This window comes from Labrus bergylta, chromosome 5 (assembly GCF_963930695.1).
Source record: "Labrus bergylta chromosome 5, fLabBer1.1, whole genome shotgun sequence".
Classification (NCBI taxonomy): domain Eukaryota; kingdom Metazoa; phylum Chordata; class Actinopteri; order Labriformes; family Labridae; genus Labrus; species Labrus bergylta.
The window spans coordinates 14,469,088-14,485,370 of record NC_089199.1 but is presented as its reverse complement, the minus strand read 5'-3'; the positions used below and the strand labels follow the sequence as shown (position 1 = coordinate 14,485,370).

Below are 16,283 nucleotides of genomic sequence, written 5' to 3'. Positions count from 1 at the left end.
ACAAGGAAAGTACAGTAATTACCTGTAATAGCTGATCACCTCCTGGTCCTCCTTCTGGCCCTCTTTTGCATCCTGGGCCAGCTCCTTGATGCTTTTACTCCGGATCTCTTTATTGCTGTCTTTCCAAAACAACCACACCTCCTCCTCGTCCTCCTCCGACTCCACAGAGTTCTCCCCGAGCGGTGCTCCCTCGATCTCGAATCTCGACAGCACAAGTCTGCAGGAAGAGGGACTGTTTCTTAGGGCGCGGTCTCACTGGCCATCCGTACCGTGCCCAAGCACGCTTCAACCCTAAAGTCCAGTTCGTTTGGCCAGTGTGACTGCTCCATATTGTGCTCAGGCACGGTACACTTCATGCACGAGCACAAGCATGCGGGTACACAACGCTGACAGCCTTCATTATGGAGAAATCCAGAGTTTCATGTCTGTATCTGACTAACGTGACACAATATAAGACACAAAGTAGCTGTCATGTTCTCTGTGTTGTTCTTCAATGTGCGGCTGCGGACTCGGCCGCGCGTCTATTTTATTTATTTATGGCTGTGTCTGATTAAAATGGCTTAAAATAAGCTGCAAAGTCAGTAAAGTAGCTGTAATGCTCTTTGTGTTTCTCTCTCTCTCTCTCTCTCTCTCTCTCTCTCTCTCTCTCTCTCTCTCTCTCTCTCGTCCGCCTGTTTGTAAACTGAGCACGCTTCATAATAACATAAAGCGTGCATGTGTTGTATTAAAACGTTATGTACAAGAGGTAATCGTGCTTAGGCATGCCGGCCAGCGTGGGAATGGCGCAGCGGGGGGGCAATTGTGCTTGAGTACAGTACGGTACAGGTGGCCGCGCCCTTAATGTAACCACCAATGGAAATAAAAAGAATGCATTTGTAACAATTTTTGAAAAACAGATCAATATGTCATCACTTTTGCACACTTCTGTATTGCTTTATAATGAGCAACTTTTCATCTTTATTTGATCAGACTAAGGATGCAGCTTTTTATAAATTGATAATTTTCTCAAATTGCATTTATTGGCGGATGAAAAGAAGTTAAACTAAAATAATAAAACACCCAATTGACAAGAAAGAAATTAAGCATCCAAGATAAGTTTATTCAAATTGTTTGTCAATCAACCAATTGTTTAAACTAGAAATGAACTAGAAATGAGTTCCTTAAAAATCCGTTTAAACAGAATTATTGCCTTTATAAGAAGGTAAGGCAAAATTATTTGTATAGCGTATTTCAGCAACAAGACAATTCAAAGTGATTCACACATAATAGAGCGAACATCAGGAAAAAAGGATATAAAGACACACATGTGAGCATTTAAAAAATATTAAAACAAGATATTAACTAATATTAAAATAAAATCAAAACAGCTAACACAAGTTAAAACACATCATAAAGTTGTAAAAGATCAAAGAAAAAGTTACAATGCGATGTTATAAATAAGGAATAATTTACTGTTGATAGAAAATAATGGTTTGATAATGATTACATATTTAAAACTTAATACTCGTAAGTCCTCTGTAAATGATAAAAACAGATATTTGTGTGAGAAGATCATCGTGACCTTACTCACTTCGTTTCTATGAGGATGTCTGCGTTCGCTGGATCAAGCACTGCGTTACAGATAAGCTCCTGAGTCACAGGGATAGACTTATTCATTGACACACACAGGTCTGACAGATAATCCAGGAACCTGGACAAAAAAACACACAAACACAAACACAAACACACAAGGTCTGCAAAATTCAATCGAACCCAGAGGTCAACCTCAAAAGTATCAAATGCTTTCAAACTGCACAGGTCTCATGTCTTAAGTCTGCTGACTTATTGACAGACTTTACTTTGACCCCCACACACATTTTACATGACTTTTAAGCATAAAACTGACTCTACACATATGTTCAATTCTTAAAGTTTAATGACTAAATGTTGAATGTCCTTACTTGTCCACTCTGCCAAGAAAGTGAACTAACTGTGTTTAAACATGTACTTCGTTGTGATAATATGCAGATAATAGTCAGAATACTGGGGCACAGATGGCCTAGCGGTTAGGTCGCGCCCCATGCATGGAGGCTATAGCCCTCCAAGCGAGCGACCCTGGTTCAAATCTGACACATGGCTCCTTTCCTGCATGTCATTCTGCACTCTCGCCGAAGTTTCCTACTCCATTCACTGTCCTGTCTAAATAAAGCCCGCCTCAAAAAGTACAAAAAAAATGCAGATATAATACTTTCTCTGAAAATGATTCTGTTTCTAATTGTAACCCAGATCATCGTGTTTATGGTGTTCATACAGACAGACGGAGTGACACAAACCTGGGCTCCCGGTTCTTGCGGACCAGGCTAACAAACGTGTCGATCTCTGCCGCAGTGATGTGTTTCTCCAACAGCTTGCGGTTGTTGTGGAGCAGGGCTGTGATTGTGTCCTCAGCCAAGACATCATAGCCAATCTGTTTCTGCATGAAGCGGAACTGTTTGGCTATATACTCCTATAGGGCAGAGGGATAAACAGACTGAGCATATAGACAGCAAAATGGGAAAGCACAGACACACTATGAAAAAAATCTACTTATTCTTTATCTTTGACCTGGAATTGACATTATCTGTTCCTGGAATCAACGGACACGGGCCAATTTGGCCCTTTTTCATCTTTGTTCAGAAAACAGAGCGTGTTCACACAGACCATACTGCCTTCTACGTATATAATGAAATGAACCGCGTACCAATTACACTGTAACGAGATTAAGAGAAATCGACTCTTCTTGGAAAATGGGAATGTTGTCTTCTACATTCTACAGAGTGAGCTTGTTTTATGTTGCTATGAAACTAACAGGAAATTTGATTAAGAACAGTGACCCTTGAGGAAAAGCATGGGACATTTTGCAACACATTTGTGGATTCTCTACTTTTGCTGTTTCACTAATGATGTTAGGGCAGCTACAGAGCAAAGGCCTCTTTCGTCAATGTTTTTTGAAATTCACTTTTTTTTTTTACCAATTTGAATTTTTTTGTCCACCCAGTACTAATCCACCCAGTACTAACGCTCATCAGGCAGGCTTTTAGACGGACAAACTGCACCTGGTTCTTGCGGTAGTCCTGCTGAGAGTGACGTAAAACCCGGTAACACAGGCGGCAGATATGTCTGAAAGGGGCATGACGCTGGTCAGCCAGCTCCTCCAGTCGGAGCATCGGCCCATCCCCACTGTCTGTGAATGGAGCCTGCAGCAGCTTAAAGATCTGAGCACAGGGAGAAGGATGTAAAAGTTGAAACTACAGTAAAGTTTAAGCCAAGAAAGCATGCTAATAAAAAAAAGCAAGAGATTGTTTGGTAATGTTGAAACAAGTTCACATTCAATGAAAAAAATGATCTAGTGCTAAAGATTGACCTGCTTGAGAATATTCTGCTCTCTCATGAGTTTCTGCCGTTCCCTGTTAGGTTTGTTGACCATGATCTCCAGAACATCCTGTCCATTATTGGGAATATCCACCACGAAGAACACCAGATCCTCCAGCAGCTTAGTGACTGCTCTGATCGCACATTTGAAAGAAACAGGTGAAACAATAACTACTTCGTAAACCTGTTAGAAATGTAAACTCTGGCACCATCAGGCCTTTCTTACCTTCTCTCATTCTGTGTGATTGTGCCTTTTTCCAGCTTTCCAGCGATGGAGGCCAGCACTTTACTGGCATCATTGGCAAAGTCGAGGTCTCTCACTTCAGCCGGAGAGACAGGGACGATGGCAAACGCCTCTTTGTCCTCCTTCATCGCTGACGTGCCAATCTTCAGTCACAAGGGAAATAGACAACGTTGTCAACTATCAGAGCTTTTTTTTTTTTTTTTACATTTATTTCTGGCCATTTTGTGCCTTTATTGGAGAGATAGGACAGTGGATAGAGTCAGAAATCAGGGAGAAAGAGAGTATGGAATGACATGCGGGAAAGGAGCCACAGGTCAGATTCGAACCTGGGCCACCCGCTTGGAGGACTACAGCTTCCATACATGGGGCGTGTGCTCTAACCACTGCGCCACCAGCGCTCCAACTATCAGAGCTTTCTATGATACTTTTAAGTATTAAACATTTGTACTTTGGCCAACTTATTCCAATCCTTTTTTTGAATACTCTAACAAGCCATAATGTAAAAAGCCATTGTACGTTTTCTTTTTTTAAACCACTTACACGTAGCATGACAGGTTTTTCCTCCTCCTTGTCGATTGGTTGGTTGGTGCTGTGGACCCATGTGTTTGTGCACAGGTGTCTCAGGCGCACATACGAGTTCCTGAAACACAAATTAACATTTTGACTACTCCTGATATGATTTGTGAATCAGAAATACTTGAAAGATACAAGAGGACATATAGAATATGAAAATGTTTGACTTGACAGTCAGCATCCTAAACCAAAGGTTGCCAATTACAGCAAACACAGAGAAGTGTTTTTTTCTGAGGTCCACCTTAAAATTAAAAGTTCACATATAGAGCAAAGTAAAAACACAAGCAGTCAGTACTCGCTGGTAGTCCAATGTTAATAACCATGCTGCAAAAGGGCCCTCTTGTATGCTTTTATGGTAAATACAACATGAAAAAGTGCTTTAATACCCTAGTGTGCAAGAAAACTGAATAGAGTGCTCTTTAGGGTGCCCTTAAAATGTGTATTTTGTTTTACTTCTCTGCCTCTCAGACAGCCTGCATTTCCTGCTGCATGCACTCATAACCATGTTGCAACTAGGAGACACACATATGACAAAACTGTCTGGCTCCATCTTAAATGAGCCTCATTACTTACTTCTTGTTTATCTCTGCAAAGAACTAGAGTTTTAGACCAGGTAATCAAAGAGTTTACTCATTTTGGTTTGTCTTATGTCAAAATATCCAGAATTTTAATGCCAAATATGTAAACAATGTCCACAAGCAGCATCAGCTAGATACAAGCAAAATGTGCTTACATGTCAGTGCTGCTTTGTGTTGCAACTTTAGAGGATAAAGTTTACAAAAGAAAAAAAACCTGCTGTGTCCAATTCAACACTCATCACACACCTCTTCAGCTGACCTCAAGATCACCTCACAAAGCTGTTTACTGATAAACAACAAGCACAACTGGACCTTTGTACGTGCTCACATGAACACATCACAACACGTAGATCTACACAGCTTCCTCCTTCCTAAGAAATTATGTTAAATCTCATAGTATGTCACAAGGAATTATGTTTTTCACACACACACACACACACACACACACACAGTGTAATTTGTAATGTGGAGAAGGAAACTTTCTCTACCACAAAAGTAACATCATGCCAGAAACATCATCTGTTTGCTTCCACTTTATTAGAGTGAAAATTCTTATTCATCTGTGTAACTACATGAAGAGAAAATCTACAAGTATAACCAGGATGATATATATTATCAAGAGAAACAGATGGTCACACACATCTTATGTTAACACACACACACACACTCCATCCTTGTTTTATAACCATTAAGATGACTTCATATCCTGTGGAATTCCCAGACTTATGACGTGTCCAAAGTTTGGATTTCAGTGGAAAGACTGACGGTTAGTGATTAGACAGTGCTTTTATCTTTATCACAGGCCTGAAACACTTCCCCGCCTTCACATTACGGCCTTCCTACCTGGGTACTAGTGAGTCTCCACCTCTCAATGTGGTGGGGTCGAGCTCAAATATAGAAGAGATATCATTTCCATCCGGCACAGACACAAGCGTGTACATGACTTTGTCCTGAACATTCCTCAAACGGGCCCGTAAAGCTTCATGCTCTGTGTCCAGCTGGGGGAGGAAGTAATTACATAAATCAGCCAGAATAACAGATCATCTTCTTAAAAAAACTACATGATTCAAATTGTAAGCATGTCACTGCCTAGGTCAGATCAAGATCAATAAATGTCAGTGAAAAGATGAACTGCTACTCCTGAAACATTTCTAGGAATTGACTTAAGTTTTCAAATGTGACATACAGGATAAAATTGAATCCCTGATCAAAGTCCCTCTTCCTCAAAAGAGCACAATGTGCATTATCTTTTTGCACCTGTCTAAGTTAGATAACAATGTTTTCACAAATTGACATATAATGGTTAACAGAAAAGACTCAGTCAAATTAGGGAGAGCTCTAAATTTGTGCATCGAGAGGAACATTTTAAAAAAAAATTCTCCTTCATTTATTTTTGGCCTTTAAAAGTTAAATTTAACTGAAAATTAAGAGCGATTTTTAAGTCCAATTTACAACAAAGCTTAGCTGTAATGAAAACAGAAAAGGCTTAACATGAGATGGTGTTTTTCCCTCAAAGGTCTACCACATTTTTAGCTTTTTGATTCTTATTATAGCTTTAAAAGCTACACAGTAAACTCACAGTCTGTGAGATGATTCACTTCCTGGTCAGCAAATGCAAAAAGCTTTGCGCTTACAGCAGTCACAGTGAACTGCAGCAAAAACACCATGGCAGCAACACAGAAATAAGTATTACAAGTGAACTGCTGCCATCTGCTGGTTCAGGATGGTGCTGCTGCAACACCAGCTTCGCTGAAATATCAAGCAATCCACAACTGAAATAGTCCTTAATAATACCTTTAAAGCACCTTTAGCCATGGACTGTTGATTTTGAGCAGACATTAACACTATAGACACTAACCAGAGCTGTAAATGTGTCATGAAAAAATGTAAAAGTGTGGCTACTGCCAGCCAATTAGAAACAAAAGCATTTTCAAGTGTCATAGTATCACTCCCAACCAGTCATGTTTCGTAATCCATTAGAATATAAATGGTAATTGTGTTGGTAGTTTCTTGCATATAAATGTTAGCCACTATAAACACAAGTCTCTCTGTTTGGCTCACTTACTGAGGAGCGAGACTCCAGGCACTCCTCTTCATACTCTGGATTCACCTGCAATGTTACATCATGATTCAACGGTCAGAATTATTGCTGAGAGCCAGCACTGCATTCAAGTTTTACACTTAATTAAAGACTAATGTATATAAAAAAAGAAAGCTTCAAAGAAGTTGTTGTTGGTGTTATACCATAAAGACAATTAAGATGTATACAGATACAGAATCTTGCCACAGAGATAAATACAGCAGATACATGAACTGTCCATGGTGCACCAACCTCTGCAGCCAGGTAGTGTCCTGTGGCCAGGTGTTTGAACCTGAACAGGCTGTTCCAGTAGCCGGCTCCACCTCGACATGGATCATGCTGCACAACCTGATACCAGAGCATACAACAGAATGTTTGACTCAACAGCACACCATTTCTTTTAACATGTTCTTTGACTTAAATGACCTTAATACTTATGGTGTACAAAAGGAGAAAAAGACTGTCCAAAAATGATGATATTACTACAACACTGTAACATCGTCATACCAAAATCAGCAAAGGAAAAATACACGTTTCTTGCCCACCTCTATCTCCCATAAGGCTTTGCTGCTGGTTGCCGAGGTAGCTGACTGACGTCCAGTAGTGCGCAGAAAAACATATTGTTTTTTTCTGTGGTCATCACATGTTAGGAATTTCTCCTGCTCAGCATGAAACAGCCGTACCACATCGCCCTAGAGAGAGGGAAGATATTTGCTACCATCAAAGACATTCAGTTTTATTATAAGTAAATATGAAATACATTTTTTCTCTCTATATTTATATAAACTTCACTCTAATGTGATCGACACGACTTACGCTGGTTTAACTTCTTCATATCATCTGAAAAATCCCCTAAACTATTTATTATTCTCAATTTTTATTATTTTTCAAACCAAAATATTTTGTAAAAAACACGGACATGCTGTTTTCAAACCCTTTTTAATAACTGTCAAAATAAAATGCATTTGTTTGCATGTACAGTAGACAGATTAATTCTTATGAGATCTGGAAAATAGCAAAGCCAGCTGCCCACTGAGGTCTGATAAGGGATGTTACACAACACCTCTGGTAAGACAATAAGATAATGTAAAGGAGTTTAATACATTATGTAAACATTGTATTGATTATCTCAAGGATGTATTTGAACTTCTTCACTGAAACGATGTTCTGTTGACTGCTGGTCGTATGTTATTAAAGTCTCTACCTGCTGCTGTAGGTATAAGAATGTATTTGTGTCATAATCCCTCAATTAACAGATTGTAAAAACTCTTTGTCTGAGAGGTACTATTAGACAAACCCCTTTAAGGATGATCTCCTGATTGTCGCTCCATTTCATGAACAGGACTATCTTCCAGCTAGTGTTACAGTTGACAGAGTTCACCTGAAACACAAACAATCAGAGATGTGACTGTAGGTACAATCTCCTGGCAGCGGTCCAACACAGTGGGAGCACACAACAACTATGTTGACATTAATGGGATAGTTCAGTGCTTGTGGAGTTTAATCTTTTCCTCATTACACAGAATCAGACAAAGGCACAAAGATTATATTGTATATATTATATATACAAAGAAAGGATAGACAAACATATTTCATGTTCTTGGGGATAAATGCTTTTTTAAATAAACAAACAGTGCTTCAAAATCACATTATATTTTAAAAATAGTAGTAGTTTGATAAGTCATTATAAACTTAATGAAAATAATAGTATATAGTAATAGTATAATTTCTTCATTGCTGATCTGTTCTCATATATAAATTGACTACCTCAAAACTGAGCAAACCCTTTAAGTAACCTCTGTGCTTTTGTAAGACAGCCGTACGGCTCTCTGATATAATAACTGAGGTAATATGTTAAAGTAACTCAGAGCACTCTAGTGTTATGGGGAGAGACTACTCTAGTGTTAGCTACACTTGGATGACAAGAAAACAATCATGATGTGTTGGACATCAAGGAGCAAATAACCAAGAAGCAGTTCTGAGAAAAACAGCTATAATAAGGTTTTGCAGACACTCCCACACAAACATGTGAGGAGTGATGATGAGTTGCAGCCAAACCTCATTGCAGCCTGGATTATCCACGAGCTGGTGTGTGCTTGCATGGAGAGGCTGACCGGCATTGACTGGGTTAAGGACCACTTTGTCTCCAATCACAACCTGCAATAAGACAATAAGATGCCAGGATGAGAAATAAAGGATAAAAAGTTTAGCATTGCCATGTAGCACAAGCAGAGCTACCAAAAAGGCAGTGAAGGATGAGAAGTTAACTATATGTAAGAAAGGGTAAAGTTATCAGCCTGCATCTATTTCATAATAGACATACTGAACCGTATTAGCAATGTTTACTAGAGTTTTTTTTTTCTCAGTCTATACAATAAGATATGCCTTCAACTGAGAAAATGCTGTTTTTTTTCACAAGGCAGTCAGATAAGTAAATGATTGTAGGCCTACACCAAAAAATGTGATGATTCTTCTTCACCTAAACAAAACATGTAGCCTAATGCTTTTTTATGACGTGTGCTGCTGCCCTCTTGGCCAGGTCACCCTTGTGAAAGAGATCCTGATCTCAATGGGTTATTTACCTGGTTAAATAAAGGTTAAATAAATAAATAAAACCCTGCAAAGCAACAACATGCATTATTGCCTTGGCTAGCAACTACTCTTTAAGAGCAGAGCAGCAAAGGATAAGAGTGTGCTGCTAGCTAAGACTCTCAGGCTAGTAAAATTTCAGAAATAAGTGTTTTTCAATCACTTGTTCTAGAGAGGATTTTTAAATGAATCTTAAGTGAAATAACTATAACTGGTAGAACTACAGAGTTAATAAGCTTTCAGATAAAACTTGTATTTTTGCATTTTTTAGCTAACAGGATGTCAGAGGGCTGCTAGCCACGCTGACGCTAATGTTCGCTTGGCTTTTTTCAATGTGCTCAGCCTGGTTTTAGGTTAGCATTTCTCCACGGTACTGAGCCAGCTAAACCAAACCATTTTTTCACTTCAATACAGGCTAGTCGTACTACTTCTGATGGTACTCCTTGGCTAATACCACAAAACAAATAATTAGCTAATACCAAGTCTTGGGGCTGGATCCGTATCAAGAAGGTAAATGGTATTGAGACACCTCTAAATCAAACAAACTCTATGCACAAATAATTTATATATATATATATATATATATATATATATATATATATATATAGTAGAGTGCAACTCAAATGCAGTATGAACTTAACATTGACTCTAACATGCGTACAGGTGACAGTGGAAGTGTATCTTCAGTCCTGCTGCTTCGTCCATGTGCCATGCCTAATCTAAGAAGATCTTAGTAGAGAAGCCCTTTTCCCTGCCCAGTTTATTCAGTCCTTTGGCACCAGCACATAGCTTCCTGCTGCAGGGTGGACAAGCTGGTGCCAACAAGAGCTTTGTAATCAGGAAAAGACCAATTGGGTGTTGGCACACTTCCATTCAGGGATAGATGTAATCAGATAGATCCCTAACACGGAGCCTAAGAATGGTAAAGAAGACCTGTGCCCTCAAGGTCTGAACCTTATAATACTGATTCACAACAGTAGACCTATATCAACTTGAAGCTCAATATTAAAGAATGAGACCGTCCATTAAGATACACATCTGCTACCTGTATTATTAAACGCACACAATGTGTGTTCCCACAATGCACCATGTCAACCGACATATGACACAAGATGACTCACGCTATCCCCGATTGAGCGTAGCTTGTAGAAGGGCTGGATGTAAAACCAGGAGCCTTCGTTCCCCGCAGTGTCCAGCATCACTCTCATGGCGTTCTTCTCTAACAGAGCGGGCAGACGCTTGTTCACTGTCAGGTATTTGTTGCTTTTCAGGTGGAGGAGCTGAGCAGAAAGAAGATACAGCGTTACACAATACAGACAAATGCAGAAAACTGAAATGAGGAGAGAGTGCTGCTAAGTACACTGACCACAGGATTGAAGATTTTTAACAGCACAAGAACCCATATTCCTAACTAATAAATTGCAAATTACTTTTTTATAACTTCTGTGGCTTACATTAGGAAGTGTGTTAGGTTTATTATTTAAAAAGCTATATCCATTTATTTCCCCCCACATTTCTGCTTTGCTCAGGATGCATTTGTATATTAGTGTTGAATAAATTTGTTGTTTGGCTGTGACTGCTGCAAAAATGTTTTCACCTCCTTCATTATCAATGGAACTTTGCCAAAATTCACCACACTGCAATATAAGAACATGCAACTTTTTTATTTTTTTTATTTTCATTTTTGCACATGCTTTCAGTTTGATTTGTAGTCAGCCCTGATTTTATATTTAAGATTACAATTGCTAAAAAATGTGTGAGATTAAATCCCTTTCTGTGATACCATGTCAGACCCATTTCAGTTAAAGCGATAGAATACTTTTTGACTTAATACCAAGCAGAAAATTAGGAACAAACCTGTATGACATTCCCGTATTGAATTACTGAGCCGAGCAGTTTTTTGTTTTCAGAGTCATTTTGCTTCTTTTCCAGGTCAGCTGCACTCTGGAAGTAAAGAATGAGATTAAAACTGGCTGCAACATTGTTCATAACACCAGTTAAACACGATAATGTGATCAAAGTAATCTGACTGGTTAGCTGCTAAACAGAGCATAGATGCAACAAAGTTTTTCAGACAAAACGTGATGCTTAAACAGAAAGGGCTTTGCCAAAAACTCTGGCTCACATCTCCATGGAAACGTAGTAGAGATTTCTTTCATTTTATGGTCAGAAAGCAGATTGCTTTAAATGGTATTGTATCCAAGCAGATAAAGAGAAAAGGAGTGTAGAGGGCAGAAAGGTGGGACAGTAGGAGTAAAAGCCTTCAGAAATGTCTATAAAAGGACCTCAGCAGATATACATACTAACTCGACATTGCTCTTAAACAGCAGGAACATTTGTGCTCCGTGCTTTGCATTCAGTTTCAACCAAAGCTATCTTGACTAATACCACTACTTCTTGAAAAGTAATGCAACCCTGTCCCTTTTCTGGATCCTTTGAGGCATGAGGGCACGTCTGTATGTGCCATGCTGCTCTGTGGTGACTGCAGGCACTTGAACATGTTGTTACTTCACTCACATGGAGTTTGTTGAGCAACACCGTGTCCGTGTTCCCTCCGGGCTTTGCTGCTTTCCAGAACTGCTTCTGGGCCGAATAGCGGTTCATGGGACACAGTCTGAACAGACAGTCTGGACAGAAAGACAGAGACAATAAATAAAGATATACAAGACGCATTGATAGAGGGAGGAAAATACAGACATGGAGTCACAGCGATAAATTCATATTAATTTGTGTACACAAGGTGGGGGGGGGAGGAACACAATAACATATAAACAGACAAAAACACATGCTGATAATCGAGTGGAATATCAGTTTATAGTTAAGAATGGTACATGGGTTTGAAGCTAAAAAAGAAATAAAAATAACTCAAGAAAAGTAGACAGAACATGTTGATGCACTTTGCAAAGGTCACTTCTACAGTGTGGGAGATGGGTCACTGCAACAACTTAGCATAAACCAACACACACTGAAGGACAGAGCAAACAAGATGATACAAGATGTTCACCCATGGACAAAAAATGACATAGTTGTATGTCGATATGTCACTGAAAAAATCTTATACCTTATAATATAGACCTATGATCTTAACACACTACTCTGTCTTTGCTTGTATCTGTGTGTGTGTGTTTGTGTGTGTGTGTGTGTGTGTGTGTGTGTGTGTGTGTGTGTGTGTGTGTGTGTGTGTGTGTGTGTGTGTGTGTGTGTGTGTGTGTGTGTGTGTGTGTGTGTGTATGCACTTACACATTCATTATTCTCCTTCAAAGAGATCAAAGGGCGTTGTGTGTTTTAGGGAGCAGAGATGAGGTGCAGGGAAGCATGTGTGGATTTGTGTGTGTGTGTGGGTGGTTGTGTGTTTGTGTGTGTCTGTGTATGTGTGTCTTGTGTTATACAACTGAAGCAATATGTGGTTACATCCTGCGGTCAGGACATGAGTATTGAAAGTAACTTCTGTGTATGTGTGTTGTTGCCGGTCAGAGTTTGCAACCACAGCACCAATGAGATTCCGCAGACGTCACCGATCTTATTGTGCTGCTCATTTTCATAGATACAGTAGAAACATGCTGGGGGGGAGGGGATGGGGGGGATTCAGACCGTTAATTTGCATGTGGAAACAGATTTAGCATCGCACAGTTCCTCTTCTGTCCCAGGAGAGTTCCTCCTTTCTGTCAAGCACACGTATGTGTTTTGAACCAGCTAATAGTGTGGTTTGGCCGCTAAGAGTTTACCAGAACAGAAACATGACAATTTTCCCCCAACTCCTGCACATCAGCGACTCCTCCCTCCGAGGCCTGGCTTTCCTCTGACTTCGCCTCTCATCAGACTAAGTCCTCTGTTCTGAGAGAGCAAAAGAGCTGAGAAAAAGAACAATCCGTCCATCCTTCCCATTTCTCTCTCTCCTTCTTTCCTTCTGCTATCGCTGCAGTAACATGACCAAATAAGGCCAGCCAAGAGAAGGGGAGTGGGATGAGAGAAGTAGAGGGTTGGGACTCCCCTATCTTCCCCCCTCAATGTTCTGTCATCCCTCCTTCTCCCTCCTGAATTCCTCAACCCTTTCACACACTGCTCTCCCCGGCTCTCTATCTCGCTGATCTTCCTCCTAACCCCCCCCCCCCCCCCCCACCCCCACCCCCCCCCCCCCCCACCCCAATAAGATATGGTTTACTTTAGTTTGACCCAAATTGCAGCAAGAATACCACAGAAAAGGGAAGTGAAAGAAAAATTAGGAAGACAGGAAGAGAGTAAAAGAATGAGAAACAGAGAGGGAGTAGTATAGAGAACTGAGGCTGTTTCATGCAGAGGGAGATGCCCTTTCAGTTGACACAGACATGTATCCCTCTCACACACAATCACACAATCACAGCTGCTGTATTAGTGACAGAGGATCAGAGAACCCACTTAAGGCTAGCCTTTAATCATAAACAGCTTGAAGAAACAGCATGTCAGCTCAGAAATCTGGAGTGAGAATTCCTTCTGGGGTCACTGGGCAAGATGGAGAAGGGGGAAGATGTTGGGCGAGTCCAGAAGGCAGAAAAACTTCAATGATTCATTAACATTCCTCCAGTTTAAAACAATCTTTACAACAACAACACCACCCCATGAACTATATTTTATGAAGCACACAAAATATCTTGTTGAGTCGTCTTAGAAATGACCAAATCCTGCTTTATGGGTGCCAAAGAATCTAACCGTTTTGGTACTTGACCTATAAGAAATATATTTGAAATTAAACATAATTAAATGCTGTCCAATCTCGCTCTGATTTAGACCCTTTTTTTTACTACCATGTCTTAAGAGTGGTCCAAAATTGGATGTGAAGTGCAGTTCTCTTTTTTCCCCCACAGAGAAGGAGATGAATTTCACTCTCACTTCTGTCTGTTAAATATAAGACTTGACCAGCAGCCTCTTAGCTTGGCACAAGGAATGAAATGTCACGTCTCAGGACAACTCAAATGAGGTTGCCGAGGTTTTCTCATTTAGGTGTCTCACTGTAACCAAAGACTATTGAGGGAAAATTAATTAAATTATATCAGTCAAGAATTCTGGGAAATGGTCTGTGTTTATCCTCCAGTGTGTCAATGCCTCTGCTGACGGGCATACCTGTGCACCCTGCAGTGATGTTAGCTTGTTTGTGGTTGTCACATTAGTGTTTGTGTTGCTGTGGGCATGGCATGAAAAAGTTGCGAAGGTTGGCTGTATTTGTAAGGATGGGCCAATCACAGATCAGTGTCAAACAGGAGGAAATAAGTCGATTCTGGTCACTAGCCGGTCAATCAGTGCATCGCCTAGCTGTCAAACTTAAAGCATCTCAGTTTTTCAATCCATACAAAAGTCTAAAAGCTGCAATATCTACATGTTATATATCTTTGTAATGCCTGAATAAAAGTCAGGAGGGTTCAAGGATTCAATGAGGTTGATTGTCAAAATCTAAATCTAAATCTGGATTTTGAATATGTATAAAAATAAAAGTAAAAATAGAGAACACTTGGCTAAGTACAGTATAGTACAGTTCACTTGGCAGATGCTTTTATCCAAAGTGATGTACATCAGAGAGTAAGTACAACACTAATCCATTCATACACTGCCACGGAAGCAGCGGGAGCAATGCAGGGTCAAGTGACACATCAGTTCGAACCCTCTACCTTTCGGTTGAGAGGCGACGACTCAAGCAACTGAGCCACAGCCGGCCCCTAAGTAACCTCAGCAGTACATTTCAAACATTTAGCAATAGCATAATTAATAAGAGAAAATAAAGAAATTAAAAAGAAATAAAGGTTTAGAAAAATGGGTAGCTTCTGAGCCCCTGAAAGCTCAGGTCAAATAAAAATATATTTGCAGATCGAGTCCCGGAGTTTACCTAAGGGTGTTCACGGACTTGTAAACTGTGCACACTGATTGTAAATTGTGCACACAAATTTCAAAACCATGGGGATGGATTTACAAACCAGTTTTTTGTATTTTATCTTATGTGAAACTTGTGGGACTCCTGAGTAACAGCACTGATTTGAAAAAAAGTCAATGTGGTCAGTAATCAGTGGGGCATACATGTCTATACCGATTCCACTATTTATTTGTTTTTCAACACTACTTCATAATTTGTCATGTCTGATTTTCATTGTATGTATTTAAATTGATGTAAGTAGTCCCTCCTCTTAAAATTTCTATGGAACATGTCTCACAAACTCCGATCTTTCACAGAGACTGTGTAAGACGCCATCACTGCCGAGGTTTTCTCTCACTCGATCATAAAAACAAATCAGAGCTCATCCAACAGGTGACTTCCTCTGCCCAATAAAAAAAACTCCTCTCTGAATCAGCAGTTATACTATCATGTCAAATTGAAACTGATTTATGGTATAATTATACATTTTTTGCTACTTAAATCTGACTTATATGTTATACAGTATGAAGTCTCACACTATAGCTACCATTGTTACTACGTCTATTACCATGAGAATGTATAAGTCTAAGGACTCTGGACTAGGACTTTGTCAGTATGCTGGAAATTCTGTGAGAATAAAATACCTTAAATTAAACCGTATATATGAATGAGGAGTAGAATAAGGAAATTTTTTAAAAAAAGATACCATGACCACACACATTAAAACAAGCATGTCCTCATAATAATTCTCCTTCTTTAAGCAGCTCTTGACAGCCCTGCTCCCTCTCTCTCTCTCACATCATGTTAGCCTCAGATTTTGACGCTGCATTTTAGCATTAGCTGTGACTTACAGAAAACTACAGCGGCTTAGTGTTAATGACATGCAGGGAAGGTGTGAACTCTTAAGCAAGTAACACCCCAGTTTTTATCTTTTGTGTGTGACTGTTGTGG

At 39.7% G+C, this 16,283-nt stretch overlaps 1 protein-coding gene across 1 annotated transcript in view; it reads right to left on the bottom strand.

The window, feature by feature from the left end:
* Nucleotides 1-16,283, bottom strand: part of itpr1a (inositol 1,4,5-trisphosphate receptor, type 1a) — a 70,038-nt gene that overhangs the window by 43,247 nt on the left and 10,508 nt on the right. Inside the window, exons 4-19 of the mRNA XM_020645112.3 lie at nt 11,972-12,081; nt 11,312-11,398; nt 10,576-10,734; nt 8,924-9,022; nt 8,163-8,246; nt 7,411-7,557; nt 7,118-7,213; nt 6,851-6,895; nt 5,629-5,783; nt 4,175-4,274; nt 3,617-3,777; nt 3,383-3,524; nt 3,075-3,233; nt 2,313-2,485; nt 1,571-1,690; nt 23-217 (exon numbers count right to left, since the gene is read on the bottom strand). Of these exons, the coding sequence (XP_020500768.1) occupies nt 23-217; nt 1,571-1,690; nt 2,313-2,485; nt 3,075-3,233; nt 3,383-3,524; nt 3,617-3,777; nt 4,175-4,274; nt 5,629-5,783; nt 6,851-6,895; nt 7,118-7,213; nt 7,411-7,557; nt 8,163-8,246; nt 8,924-9,022; nt 10,576-10,734; nt 11,312-11,398; nt 11,972-12,081 (2,032 nt within the window). The remainder of the gene's footprint in view (nt 1-22; nt 218-1,570; nt 1,691-2,312; nt 2,486-3,074; nt 3,234-3,382; nt 3,525-3,616; nt 3,778-4,174; nt 4,275-5,628; nt 5,784-6,850; nt 6,896-7,117; nt 7,214-7,410; nt 7,558-8,162; nt 8,247-8,923; nt 9,023-10,575; nt 10,735-11,311; nt 11,399-11,971; nt 12,082-16,283) is intronic.